Source organism: Hydra vulgaris, chromosome 11, assembly GCF_038396675.1.
Source record: "Hydra vulgaris chromosome 11, alternate assembly HydraT2T_AEP".
Taxonomy (NCBI): Eukaryota; Metazoa; Cnidaria; class Hydrozoa; order Anthoathecata; family Hydridae; genus Hydra; species Hydra vulgaris.
Window position 1 is genome coordinate 3051335 of NC_088930.1, and position 21166 is coordinate 3072500.

At 27.4% G+C, this 21166-nt stretch overlaps 2 protein-coding genes across 3 annotated transcripts in view; both read left to right on the plus strand.

Annotated features, from left to right (window-relative positions):
• Nucleotides 1–2233, plus strand: part of LOC136087340 (zinc transporter ZIP12-like) — a 93085-nt gene extending 90852 nt beyond the window's left edge. For both annotated transcript variants that reach the window (XM_065809810.1, XM_065809811.1), the window contains 2 exons: nucleotides 1073–1260; nucleotides 2010–2233. In XM_065809810.1, the coding sequence (XP_065665882.1) occupies nucleotides 1073–1260; nucleotides 2010–2150 (329 nt within the window). In that variant the 3' untranslated portion in view covers nucleotides 2151–2233. The remainder of the gene's footprint in view (nucleotides 1–1072; nucleotides 1261–2009) is intronic.
• A 17214-nt stretch (nucleotides 2234–19447) lies between these two features.
• The window catches only part of LOC100197006 (metal cation symporter ZIP14), a 61298-nt gene continuing 59579 nt past the window's right edge, over nucleotides 19448–21166 (plus strand). The window contains exons 1-2 of the mRNA XM_065809812.1: nucleotides 19448–20080; nucleotides 20147–20437. Of these exons, the coding sequence (XP_065665884.1) occupies nucleotides 19817–20080; nucleotides 20147–20437 (555 nt within the window). The 5' untranslated portion in view covers nucleotides 19448–19816. The remainder of the gene's footprint in view (nucleotides 20081–20146; nucleotides 20438–21166) is intronic.

The following is a 21166-nucleotide window of genomic DNA, read 5'->3' on the forward strand; positions in this document are numbered from 1 at the left end:
ATCATCATTAAATAAATGTTACAGCAAAATGATCATCATTAAATAAATGTTACAGCAAAATGATCATCATTAAATAAATGTTACAGCAAAATGATCATCATTAAATAATGTTGAAAAAGAATGTATAAATAAATGGAAGCTTGTAACGAAATGAATGAATGTATAAATAAATGGAAGCTTGTAACGAAATGAATGAATGTATAAATAAATGGAAGCTTGTAACGAAATGAATGAATGTATAAATGAATGAAAATCTATCAACATTTTTATTACATACTAGCTTCATTTTTTCCGCAGGTATATACAGAAATACAATCCCACTGATTGAGTTTAACTGTATTCAAAAATACCTTAGCAGACAAACCTATGGTTGAACTCTGCATGCTAGCATTAGAAATAAGCTTTTTTACAGTACTACCTATACCATTACAAGGCAGTTTGCCATATCTTTTTGCAAAGACATTCCAGATGCAACAAAAAGAAAAATCTTCAGCTTGGTGATATAAATTGTAAAAGGTACGCAGTTGCTCACAAATCGATCAGAATAAAAAAGAATTTTTTGTAAATGCAGGACAAAGATTAGTTAAATTGCAGGACAAAGATTAGTTAAATATTTTTACTTGGTAACTATATTTTTACCTTGGTAACTCTGTATCTTGACATGTACTATAAAAGTTCAATTCTCTGCAAAAGCTACCAGGAATATTGTCTCATCATGAGCAATTGTCTCTGAGATAATTTTGATAAAGAAATAAGAAGAAACAAACAAGGCATTTCTAAGATGGAAAAGCATTACTAAATTATGGATAATAAATTCTAAGCTAAATGATTTTTTAAATTGTTTCTTTTTACTTCCAACCACCTATTAAAGTAAAAAATGCTTTTAAAGTTTAGGCTGCATTTTTATTTACCAGTGTTATAAATATTTTAATAAATACATTTTTATCAGATCTTTCTATAAATTTATTAAATACACCTTACAGTTTTAATTTATAATACAATAGTTACAGTTGTTAGTTTTAATTGCAATTTTTTAGTGTTTCAATGTTATATAATATTCAATTTTTTTAAGGTGACTTTGCTGTTTTGTTAGCATCTGGACTTTCAATTAAACAAGCTTGCATCATGCACTTTATTTCATCAATCACTGCATTTGTTGGTGGATCTTTTGGAGTTTCATTAGGAACTGAATGGAATTCTGGTTTTTGGATTTTATCACTTACTGCCGGCTTGTTTATTTATGTTGCTTTAGTTGATATGGTAATATGTTGAAACATCTCTAATATATTAAATTACATAATTACCTGGGTAATATAATAATGTATTGTACATACATAATCCAATATTTGCAACATGAATCTTTTAAAATAGGGCATGCTGTTACATATTAAAAGCATGTATTCTTTATGGGAAATCTTAGACCGCATGCTCTGAGGATAAAACTTCAAGTTGAAATTATTAGAATATATGTATTGTGTTTACTGAGATGGCCACTCATCAAAAATTAATGCTTAGAAAATGATTTTTTACATGAAGGAATATTTTTTACAAAATTTTTGAATTATATATTTTTTTTGTTTTTTACAAAATTATGATTGTTTTTGAAATTTTTAAATAGTTTAGTTTCTTTTCAAGATTCAACATGATATTCTTTTTTTTTTCTCCTTTTTTTTTTTTGTTAATAATATCGGGTCCCTCATCTGATGTTTAAAGTTCTTCAGCTACTTCTAAAAAAATATTTAGAAAAAATTTTGTAAATCCAGTATTATTTTATTATATAGAATACATTTACAAGTAAAGAGCAAACATTTTCAAAAAATGTTGTTTTAAGAGCCACTCTAATATATATAAAATAAAGTATAAAATAAAAGAAAATCATAAGAATTTACTTTTTTTAAAACTGTAAAATTTTATTTCTGAAAATTAGTAATTAAAGTGTCGAAAATTAATCGCTAATCGATTAATTTGAAATACCGATTGATCTAATTTAATTATATGTAATTTTTTAGTTGCCCGAAGTTCTGCATAATAAATTATTGAGAACGAGACCGCTGATTGCTTGTATTCTCAGTATGTTAGGAATGTTTATCGGTTTTGCAATCATGTTTTGTTTAGCTGCTTGGGAGGAAGAGTTGGAAAAAAGTTTTTAGTCAATGAATAATTCTATTTTATATTAACAAGATCTTTTTTGACGATATACAATATTTTATATAGTTTTTAATAATTTTTTTAATTAATGTTTTCGATTGTTATTATCTTTATGCGCGCACTTAATTAAAGATTTAATCTTTTAAACTCCTGTCTGGTACTGAAAATTGGGGTGTAGTTTTAATTGAGGCGAAGAAATAAAGTTTTAGGTTGGCTCGGTTTTAATATATACATACTTTTTGAAGTAAATTACTTTAACGTATTATTAATGATCAAATAAAACGCATCAAGTTAGTTTAAAAAAAGTAAAATTATAAAGTAAAAAAAAAGAATAAACATGTCAAGGACAAATGCAACGTTTTCCAAGCACCACCTTTTTTTTGGATCCGCTTTAAAAAAGTTGTATGACAGCGCATTATGCGTCGCTCTAATACAAAATGAGGAAATAAGTTTATAAATAAAGCAGGATTTAACATATGTACTGTTTTTTTCGCAAGACTTTGAATTTTTGTCTATATTTCTATATTTAAAATAAAAATATTTTTTTAATGAAAAACAAACAGTTTTTTCTATCTTTTTTGTTCATCCGGACTAATTCCTGCCTAAACTTAAACCTAAAGTTTAAAAAAAATCAAAATGATTATTTTGTTTAGAAAAAATTTTGGACGTCCCTTTTAACATGCACTCTTAGTAAAATTTTTATCAAGCTTTATTGTTTAACTATCATCATTAGGTAAACATAGTTTGGAACAACAACAGGAGGTAAACATATTTGTAACAACAAGAATAAATCAAAATATATCAATTATATTACACTAGACTTTGTATCATTTTAATAACTTAATGCAATAAAAAGTTATTAAAATAATGCTCAGTCTAGTGTATTAATAAGGAAAGGTAAAGTTTCAAGTATGGAGATAAAATTCGGATTCCTTTTTGACATACACCCTTTTTAAATTGTGTTTTATTAACTTTTATTAAACATAAGATATGGCCGTTGATTAGTTATTAATGTCGCTTGATTCACAAGTTTATACAGCATTTCAAAGAAAAAGTTAGTCCGTTGGAGAAAAACATCATTTTCTTCAAAGTTATTCGACCAAATAATATTATATTAATTGCGTCAAATTTTTGATATCACAATATTCTTTGGATACAAAAGAGGAGTTATTCTTACATTATTATTGCAGAGTTATTCCAAGAAAAAGCTGTTTAAAATTGCATCGATAAAAAACTAGTCTTTGTTTCTTGGTTTTCTTTGATAATCAAGACTTTGTTGGAAAAACTTTAATGTCTATATCCAGATTTTAGACTTATTAAGTATAAACAGATAGTACAAAGAAGAAGAAATTATTATTTAGCTATATCATCATATTCTTTAGGACAATTATGAGAATCATTATCCCCTTTGTTTTTAAAGAGCCTTATTTGTTAAGTTATGAAAGAATTTTAAATGATTTTATTGCCCTTTTTACTCAACCATTTTTTTACTTTACATTTTTTACTAAACACTCCAATATAGACGTAAAGGACAAACTTCATTTAGTGTTTTAAAAAGCTATTACTGATTTTTCTTTGGATGTGAAATCGTGACATGGCTACTTTATAAAAGATTTTTAATCCTGTGGTTTTCTGTCTCTAAGAATGCCTTTAAATACCAATAGATCATTTTATTGTGCAACCTCTGCTACTGCTTCTTCTACTGAAGTTGATAAAAATTCTTGATTTATTGTTACACTGTGTATAACAAAACATGTTTTTAATATAACTTTTGTAATTACACAATTGTGCAAGCAAGTAATAATGACATTTTTTACATTTTGAATTTTATTCAAGTATTTGCTTTAAGCAAGCCTAAAAATTGCATTTCAAATTCTTTTAAATTGGTTATCACTGTTCCTTTGCTGGACCATCTGAATACTGAGTTGTATTTCACTTAACTGGCTGAATTTCCAAAATGAACTCCTATCTAATAATACTGAAACATTACAAACCTTTTCTTTACTGAGGCGCCTAAAAGGTTAGAAAAGTAAGAAGAAGTTGCAAAGCAAAGTGGTAGATAAATGTCTAAATGGTTTAGTATAGCTCTTCACACAGAGTTATTTAAACTACAGACTATAGAGTGTAAACAAATTTTTAACAAGTTTGTTATAAATACTTATGTGTTGTATTTTAAGTAAAATTCAAATACAATAAAAGTATAATTTAAAAAAATGTGTTGGCTACCTTTTGTTTAACAGCTATTTTCATAGCCAGGCATCTTTGTAAAAACATTATTTGGCATTGTACAGTTATTAGAAAAAGTTTTTTGACTCTTGGTAAGTAGTTATAAAGTTTGTTAAAAGTTATTTATAAAGTTATAAAAAAAATTTCCATTGCAAAATCTTGTATTTAAAAAACTATAATCTGTATATATTATATATTATGTTAACTGAGTATTATCAGAAAATAATTTTTTTAGTTTGCAAAAATCATATGCATGCTTTGGTGACCATTTTAGCGATGTTATAAGACATTAAAAAAGTTATTAAAACATTTTTATAAAATACACTCAATCCGGATAAAACTAAAAAAAATGGGAAGGAGGAATGGGACATACCCAAAACATTTCCTGAACATGCCCCTGAAGAAGCACTATAAATTATCATTCTATGCACAGATTTTGACATAGGTATGGTTTTTTAAAAATGTATTGTTGTTAATAAGTGCAAATAGATATTCAGATTTCTGATTGAAAATCTATATATCCGATCTTGTTGTTATATCAATCAGTAAGTCTCGAAACAACTTATTTATTCTTATTTATTTATGCATACCTGCATATATAGGATCCATAAGTGAAAAGTAGTAAATCACCTTCTTTTAGTTTACTCTCACTCTGCTTGGTTAGTTGATTACCCTGTTTAATCAGACTTTCACTTTTTCTAATAAATTGGTGTTCCTCCTCATATGTCCTATTCTCTGTTTCACGATCTTTTTCTAATCTTTTATATATTAGTTGTTATTATTAAAAAAGTTATGAATTATGTTTTATTATATATATATAAATATATATATATATATATATATATATATATATATATATATATATATATATATATATATATATATATATATATAAATATATATATATATATATATTTATATATATATATATATATATATAAATATATATATATATATATATATATATATATATATATATATATATATATATATATATATATATATATATATATATATATATATATATAGATATATATATAGATATACACTATAATCTATATGATATTTATATATTATGTACAGAGCAGCCGTAGCGCAGTGGTTGCACACTTACCTCAGAAACAAAGGATCCTTAGTTCAAACTCACCTTTGGACTAATTTTGCGACATCGGTTAGGAAGGAGGCGTGAACATCCAATTACTCATCCGCAGTGTGCTCTGTGATAAGACCGTAAGGTACTATTTAGGACACCTAAATAAAATTAAAAAAAAAAAATATAAATAATAACAACTTAAGAGGCATTTTTTGATAAAACCAGGCAAAAGTTGGCTCAAAAGTAATATCCTTTAATTGCGCTCCATTTTATATACGGTAATGCTGATAGGGTAAAAAAAAAGCCTATATATTTTTTTTTTCAAAATATTTATGGTCTCTGAAGTATTTTAATCAGGGTTGTTATCTGTCAAATATGTCTGAGACATATTTTCTGCTGACATAAAATATGTCCCACATATTTTCTATTGACATATTTTGACATAATTTTATGTCTGAATTATTTTCTGTTGACATAAAATATGTCAGACATATTTTCTGTCGACATATTTTGACATAATTTTATGTCTAAATTATTTTCTGCTGACATAAAATATGTCAGACATATTTTCTATCGACATATTTTGACATAATTTTATGTCTGAATTATTTTCTGCTGACATAAAATATGTCAGACATATTTTCTATGGACACATTTTGACATAAATTTATGTGTGACATTTTTGCTGTTTGAAGAAAAAATCTATCTAACAAATTTATAGCGCATTTCAGCTTAATTTTAAGAGTAAAGTGAAAATAGTCTAACAAATTTGTTGCTTTTTTGCTTCATTATTACTTTACAAAGTAAAATAAAACTTCATCGTAACAACAAATTACTTTTACGTGTAAAAGTAAGTAATTAGCAAAAATAGCGTACACAAAAGTAATTTGAAAAAAATTATTTTTTTCTTTGAAATTTTATACTTTACTTGGTAAGTAAGTAAAAAGTAAGTTATATTATTTACTTTCTCAAAGAACAGTCATTTCATGTTGATTTAACATAAATTTTGAGATAGGTAGCGTATTCAAATCTATTGCCTGTTTTTTTTCCACGTATATCGTAAAGGGTAGTTCTATTATAATTAGGGGTAAATATAGCCTATACTAGTAGTATAGAGACGGGCTCCCTGTCGCATGAGTACTAATTGGGGCTGCTAAATAATCACTGATTTTTTATTTCTTTTTGTTGGTTTAGCAGATTAGGTAAATGGCCATAATGAAAGTTTGTCGGGGGAAGATGGGGAAAGGGGGCATAATTTCTAAGCTATGGGTAATTCATGCATGTGTAAACCTTCCAGCATTTGTGTAAACTTAATAAAAGTACAAGTTAAAATTGTTTTCAGAGCACGGGAGAAAACTCCACTTTTTTGAATCTTTTTTTTTTTTAGTTTTACTTTATCATTCCGGCTTTACTTTGATTTTACTTTATCTTGAAAGCATTTCTGTAGTCCCGATGAACGTGCATGTTAAATTTGTTTCCTGGGCAAGGAGGTCGTACCCTTGGCAAGGAGGTCGTATATATATATATATATATATATATATATATATATATCTATATATATATATATATACTTTTTCAGATGTAACTACATCTGAAAAAGCCATATATGAAACTACATCTGGGTAATATAATGCATTATAATTTCATAATTTTATAAAATCCTGTAGTTATATTTAATATAATTGAAAAGATATAATTATATCTGTAGAATTAACAGATGTAGTTGTAGAGCTGTAGTTATTCTTAACATAATTAAAAAGATGTAACTACATTTGTAAAATCTCCAGATGTAGTTGCACAGATGTTGCTATATTTAGATAATTGATATGATCTAACCTTTTACACAGATGTTATCCAGCGGGCATTTGTTTAGAAAAGTTACGTTCTAAATGTATTTTAAATGTTTTTAAACGTTTTCTAAATATTCTTACGTAAAGAACGTTTAAAAGACGTTTAAAAAACGTTTAAAAGACATTTAGAACGAAACTTTGAAATAAAAATCCCCGTAGTACTAGACATCAATAAAATTTCAGATGTCGTTGGACATGATTTTATACCTCAGTGCATTTACAGATGTTGGTGGACAGATGTAGCTATACATCATTATATTTACAGTCTTGTAGGACAGATTTTATTAGACATGGAAAAAACTGATGTTATTATAAAGTTTTCATTGAAAAAACATAAGAAAACAAAGTGACGACAATAACATAGGTTATATATATTTTATACGTTATATATATTATATATGTTATATAGGTTGTATATAATATATACGATACGATACGATACATATTATATAAGTTATATAGGTTATACATATTATATAGGTTATATATAGTTATATATGTTATATATAGGTTATATATATTCAATATACGCAACATTCAACGGGAACAGAGACGTTTTAAAGCTTAAAATTTTTTTAGCTGAAACTTATTTTATTTTTGTTGTTGTTTTTACTATTATTAAAAACTTTTTCCTTCTTATTTTCTTGGTATCGTTCAAATTCTTGTTATGGATATAAATTGTATCGAAAATTATTTTCTGAAATGCTCGAAATGCAAAAAATCGACTTCTTAAACGAAACTAGAAAACTATTAAAAGAGCACGAAAAAATATTTGCTTCAATAACAACTGCAAACATGAAAATTATTACTGAACGACTTGATAAGAATGATAAAATTAATATTGATAATTCAAATAAAATAATTAACATTACAAACCAGCTTGAATTAACAAATAAATTCGTTATGTTGTTGGTAACTGAATTCAGTGAAATGCAGAAATTTATTCACGCAAACGATGGTATTATCTCAGGTAAATTAGAACTAGTGAAGAAAGAAAACAAATGAAATTAATAACAAGATAAAAGAATAAAAATAGTGAGGTCACAAAAATAAAAAAGTAAACTTAGGGAAATAGAAGACCGCTCAAGAAGAAATAACTTGAGGATTTACGGATTAAAAGAAAGTGAAAACGAAAATTGGAATGAGACTGAATTAAAAGTGCAAAAACTCATCGAAGATTCAGTTGGATTGAAAAGTATAAAAATTGAACGGGCCCATAGGACTGGGAGTAGAGACTCAAAAAAGATTAGAACAGTTGTTATAAAACTTCTAAATTATAAAGATAAAGTTGCTATTTTAAAAAACGTCCAAAAATTAAAAGGAAAAAAGTTTACGGTAATGAAGATTACTGCGCAGAAACAATACTAATAAGAAAAGATCTAAAAGAGCGAATAAAAAAAGAACGAGAGCTTGGCAAGTTTGCGATAATATCTTACGATAAACTAATCATTCGTGTGAATTCGAGTGGATTCGAAAGGAAAAGTAATTAATTTTTTTATATTTATATTTGTTATCTTAAATTTATATTTTTAAAATGGAAACTAATCGATTATTTAGGAATAATTTTGATAATACCGCTTTTAATAATATTGACATAAATAATCTTGAACCTTTCCTACTAAACAAATATATACCGTTAAAAAATTTATCAGATATAGATATAATTTTATAATGATGAGGAGGGATTATTACATATAAGTCTTTATTACTATAGTTCAGATATCTCAAGTATTACTGTTGACATAAACTTAACTGCATTATCTATCCTACACCTTAATATTAGGAGCCTTCAAAAAAATTTTGAGAAATTTAAACAACTTTTATTTAGTGTCAAAATTAACTTTCAAATTATATGTCTAACCGAAACAGTGCCGTAATAAGGAAATTGAAAACAATTCTAATTTTCAACTTATAATTATAAAGTTTTTCATCAAATTAGAGACTCTGAAAAAACAGGTGGAGGATTGTGCATTTTTATCCCCAACTCTTTAGATTTCAAACTACCCAAAAATTATTTTGTTGTTACGTTTGATTTTGAAGTTGTAAACAAAACTTGCAAGAACGCAATTGTATACGTCATATACAGACCGCCTTCTGGTATCGTAAACAGAGGTAACTTTGGCTAGCGAGGTAACTTTGGCCATTTAAAAAAATTTTAATTAAACATCTGTAACTTTTAAACAATTAAGTAACGTTTTACTATTTTTTTATTTGTAAATGCAATCTTTCTTGCTTAAATTTTAATATGAAGTTGGCTGCAAATGCTCTTTACTATAAGTAGAAAAAAGAATGAAAATTACATCTTGGTAAAACACAATCAAAAACTTTAAAACAGAATGTTGTCTGGGCGAAGATAAAAATAATAGCAAACAACTCAGTTTTTCTTCTGTTTTAAAGACAAACGTTAAGATAAAATTAAGCGAAAAGTTTTTGGTTAAAATAACAACATTCTGGTTTTTTTACAGGGTGGTTATAGTTACCCCGTAGGTTTATACTCTTTTGGGGTAACTTTGGCCAAGTAAATAATATTCGTTTTAAAGCAGACTAATCGTTATTCATTATAACTAGAATTTATGGACGAATAGACATACCTTCACTAATTGCACCCATACACTCTAAAAAGAGTGTATGGGTGCAATTAATGAAGGTATGTCTATTCGTTAAGCCTTAAAAAGGTTTAGTATACCAAGAAACGCTATACATAATAAAATGAAGTCAAAGCATAAAAAATGAATTGGTGCACCAACCATACTTACCTATAATGAGGAACTGTTATTTTCATCTAGAATTAAGGTTATGATTGATTGGGGATTTTCCATTAAATAAACGTTAAAGTGTTAGTAGTTGGTTATTTAAAATCTCAAAATTGTAAAATTATTTAAAAACAATATTCCTGGTGATGATTGGGTCTCAAGTTTTATAAAACGTACACAGTTAACCCATAGAGTTGCATCAAATATTAAAAGAAAATGTGCAGCTATAAACAAAGAGCAATTAAAAATTTATTTTGACAATATTAGACTTGAGCTTGAAGGATTCCATCTTGTAACATTTGGAATTATGATGAAACAAATTTGCGTGATGACTCTGGAAATAAAAAAGTTGTTATGAAATGTGAAACTAAGTACCCTGAGAGAATAATGAATTGCAGTAAAGCTTGTTTCTCAGTAATGTTTTGTGGAAATGGTGTTGGAGAAATCCTTTCACCATACACAGTTTTTAAAAGCACATATTTATACGATATATGGATAAAACATGGTCCAAAAAATTCTCGCTTTAATAGAACCCAATCTGGCTGGTTTGATGAAGTTACTTTTGAGAATTGGTTTTATTGAACATTATTGCCATGCGTTAAGAAATAATTTGGGAAAAAAGTATTAATAGGTGACAATCTCTATTCCCATTTAAGTCATAAAGTTATTTATTCTTGTGAAAAATATTTGATTCATATGCCTTCTGCCCAATTCAACCCATTTACTTCGACCTCTTGAAGTTGCATTCTTTGCACCATTAAAAAAAGCATGGAGAAGTATACTTCTGGATTGGAAACTTACTTCACGTGGTGAAAAAATGTGCAATGTTACCAAAAGAAGATTTCTCTAAGTCGCTGAATGATTTAATGACATCCATTAATAAATATATTCGAGAATAAATTTAATTAGTGGATTTAGAGCTTGTGGTTTGGTGCCATTTAATCCTAATGCTGTGTATATCAAATTACCAAGTGAAAACATCTTGAGTCCTCGTAAAGTTTTAGCCAGAGCCTTTTAGACATATTGAATGATAAAAAAAAATTAAGGTGGTGATAAGAAAGATGTTACACAAAGTAAAAATAAGATTAAAAAATATATATCTAAAAAAGACTTAAAATTGAACCAGGAAAATCTATTTCTGTAGAATACGATAGTGAAACAGAAACAGTATCTGAAGGTGAATCAGTCTCTATTGAATTTATGATAGATTACTGAAGAGATAGCTAAATTTTTTAAAAAAAAATAGAGTTTATGTTACAAATTGTTTGTTTATTCTTTAGTACTTTCTTATTTTTTGCTTTTTCTGACATCTAATAAAAAAATAATTAAAAAAATCAAATTATTTTAGCTTATATGTTTCTTTAATACTGTTTATATTTATTTTTATTGTCCCTTTTTTAATTTCTCGGCATATTATAGGTACCCCTTTTTGAAAAAGTGGTTAATAAGGCTTAGTTTACATCTGGTGCTAAAAAAATAATTTACTATGACAAAGTTACCCCATTGCCGGATAAAATTGACCACCTCATTATTTCCATAAAATCTTGGATTTGGTTAATACAATGAATACATCATTTTACTAATTAAATGGCATTAGTAATGCACAACTTTGAGCATCAAAATAGCTTTGGGAAAATGTCCCTTTTTTTCAAAAAGTTATCTTCTTTATCAAAATTGGTACAAAGTTACCTCGGTTTACGGTAATAAAATAGCATTTAACAAACAAATTAAAAGAATAAATATAAGCGAAGAATTGTGTGGCAAATGCGTTTACTTCGAGGTGATCTGAATTTAGATTTGCTTGAATATAACAAAACGAAGATGTCAGAAATTTTTTAATATTATGTTTTAAAATGGATTTATTCCAACTATAAATAAACCTACTCGAATAAAAAAAATACTGCTACTTTAATTGATCAAATTATAATTAATAATTTCAAAAATATAAAAATTAAAACTGGAATATTTATTACAGACATATTTGGCCATTTCACGGTTTTTATAACTGCACAAAAATCGTTAAATTAACTTTCTAAAAAAGTAAAAACTAAAAAATAAGTTATTAAGGACGCTTCTCTTGCGACATTTATTAGCTTTTTATCGACAACAAACTGAGTATCTGGTTTGAAAACATAAAATTTTAATGAAGCTTATGATAAATTTTATCATATATTTGAATGTCACTATAATAAAGCATTCCCAATAACAACTAAATTTATTAAAACAAAAATTCTACAAAATCCCTGGATAACACCCAGAATTACAAAATCTTCGAAAAAAAAGCAACTATTGTATAAGACGTTCATTAAAATTCCGCTTTTGCATATATTTACGTTTTAAACCAAGGAATCTTTCCCGATAAACTTAAAGTTGCAAGGGTAATACCTATACAAAAACCAGGTGATGAGACTAGTGTCTCCAATTACCGGCCTATCTCCAATTACAAGCCATACTATCATGCTTTTCAAAGTTATTAGAACACACTATGTGTATAAGATTGTATTACATTTTAGTTGTAAACAATATTCTCTATAGTAAGCAATTTGGGTTTAAAATGAGACACTCTACTGATGAGGCTATTGTTCATCTTGTTCATGATATCTTTAAATCATTTAAGGAAAATAAATATACATTAGGTGTATTTAATGATCTCACTAAGACTTTTGATACTGTCAATTATTACATTTTATTAACAAAATTAGAAAACTATGGTGTTAAACATATAAGTATTGCGTGGTTTAAAAGCTATTTGTCAAATAAAAAACATTACATTTCTTATAATGAAGGTAAAACGACCAATATGAACATAACATGAGGGTTCCTTAGGGATCTATATTAGGACCATTCCTATTTCTTATTTTTATTAATGATTTAAAGCTTATACTGAATTAAATACAATTTTATTTGCAGATGACATAAATCTATTTTATGTACATAATGATATAAATATTCTGTTCAAGTCAGTAAACAAAGAGCTATTACATCTTACAGAATGGTTTAATGCAAACAAATTATCTCTAAATGTAATTAAAACAAAATATACTTTTTCCATCGTTTTCATGACCGCGATAAAATTCTTTTGAAACTTCCAAAACTTTGTATTGCCAATCAGGACATAAAAAGAGAAACCGCTTTAAATTTTCTCGGCGTGCTTCTTGATGAAAATGTGACGTGGAGAGACCACATACAATATCTTGAAAATACAATCTCAAGGAACATAGACCTACTATGCAGAGCTTTTTTTATAGGCCTACTATGCAGAGCCTTTTTTAAATCTGACTTGCTTAAAGCTTTTATATTTCTCGTTCATTCATTGCCATCTTAATTATGCAAACATTGCTTAATGCAGTACAAATAAAAATAAAATAAAAAAACTATTTAATAAACAATTCAAACACATTCCCAAGCATTATTTGTTAATTCAAATATAATGAATGTTTATCAATTAATTGTCTATCAAATATTTATATTTATGTTCAAATTAATAAAAATATATTCAAAATAAATCAGAATAGATATCTAACCAGATTTTCAAATAACAGTTATATTCAACCCAAAAGTTATTTTGCGGCGACTGAGTTTTTAATTTCTACAAGAGGGTCAAAAACAAGAAAAACGTTTTATATTATATAGTGTTACGTTTTTTAATTTTTGTTGTTTTATATTTACGTTATAGACTAAAGGGCTTGGTGATAAGACCAATTATGTCTTTTTCTTGCCCCTGCTATTTGTATTTATATTTTGGTTTACGACTTTATAAATTTATACGGCAATAAAAAAAACTATAAAAAAAACAAAAAAAATAGGTAACAAAAGTAACAAAAAACAACTCTGGAACAAAAAAATATGCTAAGAGGCTACACAAGACTTACAAAAAAATAATTTTATCTTATTTTTTTAGACTTACTGTTTGAAAACTTTTTTTATAATGTTTCAAAGCATTGAAAAAGTAGTGAGATTTAATTAGTATATCAACTTTCTCACTTAAAACATTATTAGGTACTCTTAATATTTTACAATAATAACAACAGTATAACTTCTCTTCACTAACAACAGTATAACTTCTCTTCACTAACAACAGTATAACTTCTCGTCACTAACAACAGTACACACTAAAAAAAAAAGGTTAAAATTTCTACCTTAGGGTAGGATATGTGATATACCCTTAGTAAGGTATAATTTTCTACCTTTTAAGGTAGAAAATTATATTAAAAACAAATATTTGTCATACAATTTTCTAACTTTAAGGTATAATTTTCTACCTTATAAGGTAGAAAATTATACCTTACTAAGGGTATATCACATATCCTACCTTAACTAAAAATTTCTACCTTTAGTTTTTAGTGTGTATAACTTCTCTTCACTTACAACAGTATAACTTCTCTTCAATAACAACAGTATAACTTCTCTTCAATAACAACAGTATAACTTCTCTTCAATAACAACAGTATAACTTCTCTTCAATAACAACAGTATAACTTCTCTTCAATAACAACAGTATAACTTCTCTTCACTTACAACAGTATAACTTCTCTTCAATAACAACAGTATAACTTCTCTTCAATAACAACAGTATAACTTCTCTTCAATAACAACAGTATAACTTCTCTTCAATAACAACAGTATAACTTCTCTTCAATAACAACAGTATAACTTCTCTTCAATAACAACAGTATAACTTCTCTTCACTTACAACAGTATAACTTCTCTTCAATAACAACAGTATAACTTCTCTTCAATAACAACAGTATAACTTCTCTTCAATAACAACAGTATAACTTCTCTTCACTTACAACAGTATAACTTCTCTTCAATAACAACAGTATAACTTCTCTTCAATAACAACAGTATAACTTCTCTTCAATAACAACAGTATAACTTCTCTTCACTTACAACAGTATAACTTCTCTTCAATAACAACAGTATAACTTCTCTTCAATAACAACAGTATAACTTCTCTTCAATAACAACAGTATAACTTCTCTTCAATAAAAAAGAGAGTCTAAAAATACTCGGGATTCATATTTTTGTCTTGTTCGGCATGCACATTAACGCAAGTTATATGAATTTATTACAATGAGCCTGTGAAGCAGCTATATATTTTAAAAACTCGACGCTGCGTCATTCAAAGTTTAATGGATTATAACCAACAAAATAGTACCATTTTATAAAAGTGTGGTTAAAAAGTTTTATGACTTTTATCTTTTTCTTTCTTTTTTTGCTTGCTTATTTGTTTTTTGGTTTTATCTAATTTTTTTTTATGGTATTAGCTTTAAAGACAATCTTATTTTAAGGTTTGTAAACTTTCTTAGCTTATACTTTATATTCTAGGAAAAAAATTTGTAAAAAATGTATATGGTAACACGGTACTAAGCTATAAGACAAAAATAATGTCTTCTCTTTGCTCCGGTGCAATAGGCAGGATTGACTTAACGGTAGCGCACACGGTATGGTAAGCCGTACCGGAAAGTAACAAACACTGTACAGTGCTCGCTGCTTAGGTACAAATCACTATACATCAATTCAAATGTCTTATTGCTGTTTATAACCGCAATGTTGGTATAAACCTTTACAAATAAAATATATTTTTGAAAAGGCCGCTTTTCACTCTTCTTGACCCCTGGAGTTGTAAGTTTTGTTAGCTCCTTGCTTTTTGAATTTTAAATTGCTTTAATAATTGCTTGCAGTGTGACTATTTTCATGAATATACTTTTATGAGAATCCATGAGCGTAAAATTCGTTATATAAAACATTACTTTAATTGACGCACAAAATTTATCTGTATTTTATTTTTTCATTTAGTAAAATTTCTAGGTTCCTAGACACGCTATTGGCCCCTAAAATTTTGTAGTTTCTTAACCACACTACCTGTCAATGGTAAAGGCAGGATTTTAGAAGATTTCCAATCTGAGTTAAGGTTGGTTGTCTTCTAAACCTTCAATTTTAAAAATTAACTAACTTGTAATCTGTATTGCTATTTCAAATCAAAACAGGTGTGTTTTAAAATAAAAAATGAGGGAAAAGAGGTCAACCAAAATGAGGGAAATTAGGTCAACCAAAATGAGGGAAATGAGGTCATATAAAATGAGGGAAATAAAGTCAACCAACTGCATGATAAGAAATTGCTGTTTTCCTAAATCAAATAATTTTATTGTTATAAAAACAAATCTAAACTATTAAAAATAAATAAAAAATTAAGATGTTTTTACTGAAAGTCTATACAGAAAAAATATAATTTCCATAGTATTTTAAATTAACCTCGCTAATTTCAATTTCTTGCTTGCTAAAACATTATCAAAACTTAAAAGGGGAAATAATAAACCAAGAAGTTAAAAACCAGTCTATGATTAGTTTTAGAAAGATAAATTGCATATTATTCTGGATTTACAAGAATAGTCAAAATAATCTTAACAAAAAATCAATAAAAAATAGAAATATATACAATAGAAATAGTCAACAAAAACTTAATGTGAACAAAAATCAACCAACAACTACAACTAGTAATGAACACCAGTATTTTGAAGATAAACTATTTGGTCGTTTTCTTTTATTTCCATCAGTTTAAAACCATTTGCATCTTGAAGAAGAGGTTTGTAAAAATACCACGAAATAACAAAAGCTTCAGGAGGTTTATAGTAAATAGCAATCTGTGTATCCAAGGCAGTTGTTAATGCAAATATTTCGACATCAGTGCCCCATATTTTGTCATTGTCCATTTTTGAGTCACTGATGTATTTTAAAACTGATTTTGATATATAAGCATTAAAAGCATTTCTATATTCCACTTTCAAAAGAGTATCAATTGCTAATTGACGCATTATTTTGAAAAACTCTTGACTTAGACAAACTTCCTGACTTAAGGCTCAAAATAGACAATTTCCATCACCTTCAATCTTATCAACTTTGATCGGTTGCCCAATTGAAACATTTTTTCTTCGTACCGCAAAGCCTTTCTTAAAAGATATTTTATTAGTTAAAAGAACCTTCATAAATAGCATTTCCTTGTTCTCCATTTACTATTAGTGGGTATAAAATAGTTTGTTTTGATACCAAGAACTTGGAAAATCTTTAAAGGTTCAGATATATTAAACACCTCATCACATGTTTTTTGAATCATTTCAATTTCAGATCTTTTCTTGAAAAGTTTCATGTTTGAACCATGATGCTTGGTACGAAGTGTTTCATCATTCTTTTATTTTAACTGATAAAGTCCTTTATCAATAAATATTTCTATAACTTCGTATGGGCCATCCCAAACAGATTTTCCTTTATCACCCTTTCTATCAGCTCTTCTAAGATTATAAACAAAAACTTCATTGCCTATATTGAATATTACCTTAAAATAAAAAATGAATAAGTTGAGTAAAATTTAATAAATTAATTTAAGTATGCTATTTAATGAACGAGGCCGTTTTTCATGCTCTCCGCTCAGGACTTTAAGCATAGAACCCTGTATACAGGGCCGTCCTTAGGGATAGGGGCGTAGGATGGTGTCTAACTTCCCGACTAGAAAAAACCTGTCGGCAAATATCGGCTATATCTACCTTGTCAGAAAATGCAGACTCTCAATCAGCAAATATTTAAAAACAAGGGCCTTTTTTTTTTTAGTCTTTTTCTAATAAAATGTAAATCTAGTCGGCAATAAGTCATATTTCACCCCCCCCCTTGCCATTCTCTTCGGAACGCCACTGCCTGTATAGTTCTGTTAGCTCTTTCAACCAGACCATTTGCATGAGGATGGCAAGCAGAAGTAATACGTTGACAGGTTTCAGTAAGATTCAACAAATTTTCAGAAACTTTTCTACAAAATTCTTGACCTTGACCATTAATTTGAATCGATGCTCAACCATGACGACAAATGAGTTCATAAAGAAATCTGGATACCTCTTCAGCACTTTTATTATAACCATTTTTATTATAACCATTTTTATTATAACATTGCTTCGATCCATTTTCAAAAATAATCAACAACTACACAAATGCCAATGTAACCTTCCGGATTTTTAGAAAGACTACAGAGATCAACACCAACTTGATGCCATACTTTTGTTGGAACTGGTATTGGATGCAACTCTGAAAAGACCTTTTTCATTTTTGAATTTGATTTTTGACAAGATATACAATTGACAACATAATTTCTTACATCTTTATTCATATTGGGCCACCAAGGTCCTGAATCAATCAATTTTCAAATTGTTTTATCCCTCCCTACATGTCCACCTATAGCCTTCGATTCAGATGATGTGCCTAACCCATCATGTGCTGCTTTTTTGTACTGATCACGAGATATTTGATCTTTGACGACAGATAAAGTCTCTGGACCAGAAGTAACTTTTATGATTTTTCTATATTTGTAATGAAACGTACCATTAACAATTACACACCTGTCGCTTTGTTTTTTAAAATTTGTTTTATTACCTATGTTTTCTCTTCCTTGTAAATGTTCAGCAAAAATTCCTGATAATAAATAATTCTCAATATCACAAAAGTTTGGTTCTTTAATTATTTTTTCAGATAATTTTGAGTCGTCGATCTCTGTTGAATTTTTTTCTTCCATTTTATAATAAAACATATATAATAGTAAACGAAGTGTTCATAGCACATACATTTCCATAACATATTCATGTCCATAACACATATAGTATAAAATATAATTATGATAAATGTAGAATAAACTGTAGACAATATTGAAAGATATAATTTAAGTGCCCCCATAATTATTTAATAGAACGCTATAGAATGATTATCACTTTAAAACAGCTATAAAATCTAGTATTTAATAATCTTAATTTGATCTAAAAAAGTTACTACACAAAAAATTTGTGATAAATACTAAATTTTAAAAGTTTGATTTTAAAATTTTGTTTAAACTATACGGTAGTGAACATACGTTTTTCGTATCTTTTTCCAAGTTTGTTACTTTTTTTATGACATTTACACGGCGAAATTAGTATGTTCAGTGTTCGGTACCCAAGTACAGTGTTCGGCACCAAGGTAGGAATCACTTGTTAAAGGATCGGTACCGTCAGGTAGGAGTTACTGTACAGTGATCCGTACCGGTTAAGTACTTCGTACTTCCTACACCGACCATTAATTTTAGTTGTACACTTATGTAGCTTGTAATATTTATTCAACAGCAAAATATTGTGTTCAAAAAAAAAAAGTTCACTTAATAAATTGGCAAAAAAAAAAGGCATTGCTTATATATGTAGCAAAAACAAAACACAATGCGAGTGCACGAAAAAAAAAAAAAAAACTTCAAACATTTGAACAAATAATCCAAAGTTTGTTATTTTTACCTTTTTAATAAAGTAAATAGCGTCACTTTCTCTGCATACATTTTAAGTCTCTTAGAGAAAGATATCGTTAATACCGTTACTCAGCTATTTTTTCGCTCGATTGGTGACATCCAATTAGATATGATTTGGATTACCCTCTGGGTTTTAATTATATTTTTATATATAATAATTAAAGATAATTTAGATCAAAAACTGAAATAAAATGATGGGGATTAATTTATTTAAGGTGGCGATAACAAATGGTTGTAAATAAGACAATTTACAATAATAAAATGTTACATAATTTGTGCAGTTCTATTGCATAATTAGAATCCATTTTACATTTTCAATAATTTATGCAAAGCTAACCGCATAATTAACTGAGTACACATTTGTCTTTTACAAAGTTGTTATTTGGCTATTGAATATGATTCAAATCAAGTGATTTGCGGTCGTGTGCAAAAGCTTATGCAATTTTTATGTATTTTATATATTTTCTTGAATTTACGCTTGAAAATGGTCATTTGGATATGGATTACTTTAATCGTAACAACACACGCTAAATACCCTGAGAATCAAAAAAATGAACTAGAAATCTTTATAAATGAGATTTCAATTGATTTAGCCGTTGATATAAAAGGCATTTTTACTCCTAAAGATGTCAGCAATCTTTTGGCTAAACTCAACTTTAGAAATTGCAGCGAAAATGAAAAGTCTGAGTTTTGTAACTTGGTATGTATAAAATTTTATTTTTAAACTCTGGCTTTTTCAGTTTTTATATAGTAACTTTTTTCATAGTGTTATACGTATGAAGATTTTATGCAGCTTTTTAATAAAAGTTATTATAATCAAAACTTGACTAATCCAGAATTTATGGAAGTTCTCAGCGCTTGCATTTACTTATTAACTTCAGTATCAAAAAGTAGTGTCGAGTGCAAAAAATTCCGTTCCGTTGTTTCAAACGTTTCGTCATCTAATGACAAGGAATTAAAAAAACAGTATGGCGTTTATGTGATTGATAAATATTATATAAAAAATATTCTTCGTGATATCAATTCAACATTGGGGCTGTTTCTAAACAATAAAGAGGTAAAGTTTTTTTATTACGCATAACGCAAATGGTTTACAGTAGTTGAAACCTGTTGTTTTTGATATTAAAAAAAATTCAAATAGGGAAATTATTATTATTAAGGGGTAATGAAATGTTGCCAGATGTTCGTCTTTTAAAAAGAAAAACATCGTAAAAAAATTTATTTTTACAGGTTTGGCACAGTATTCTCCTCCGTAAAAGCCGGACATCTGGCAACTCTAGGGAAGTGTATTTATTGTTATTATAATAGATTAGAAAAGGGTAATAGTTAATTAATATTATAATTATATTAGAAAAGTTAAATTCGACGATATATATTAGTTTCAAGTACCAAATTTTTCAAGAAACTGTGGTCAAAATTTAGTTTTTATTTATCTAAATTGTTATCATTTTGTTAATTCTTATTTAAATACATATAACTTGGTATCAAAAGATAGGTGTATCATTTGACTACAAATTTATTTCGGTAACTAACCATATATATCTTGAGGGATATAGGGGTGCCAAACCATCACGTTAACTGTAAAAAAAGAATATTTCTTTCATAAAATAATGTTTATTTACAAAATTTGTAATATTTTCATACCGAAAGTTACCAAAACTTGATTCCACTCCACAAACAAATATAATAATGGTATCTTAAAGTTGCAGTAGAAAGTGGTGGAGATAGTTTAACACACCCTACAGTCAAAAATGTTTCATCCAAAGAAATAAATTATAAAATATTT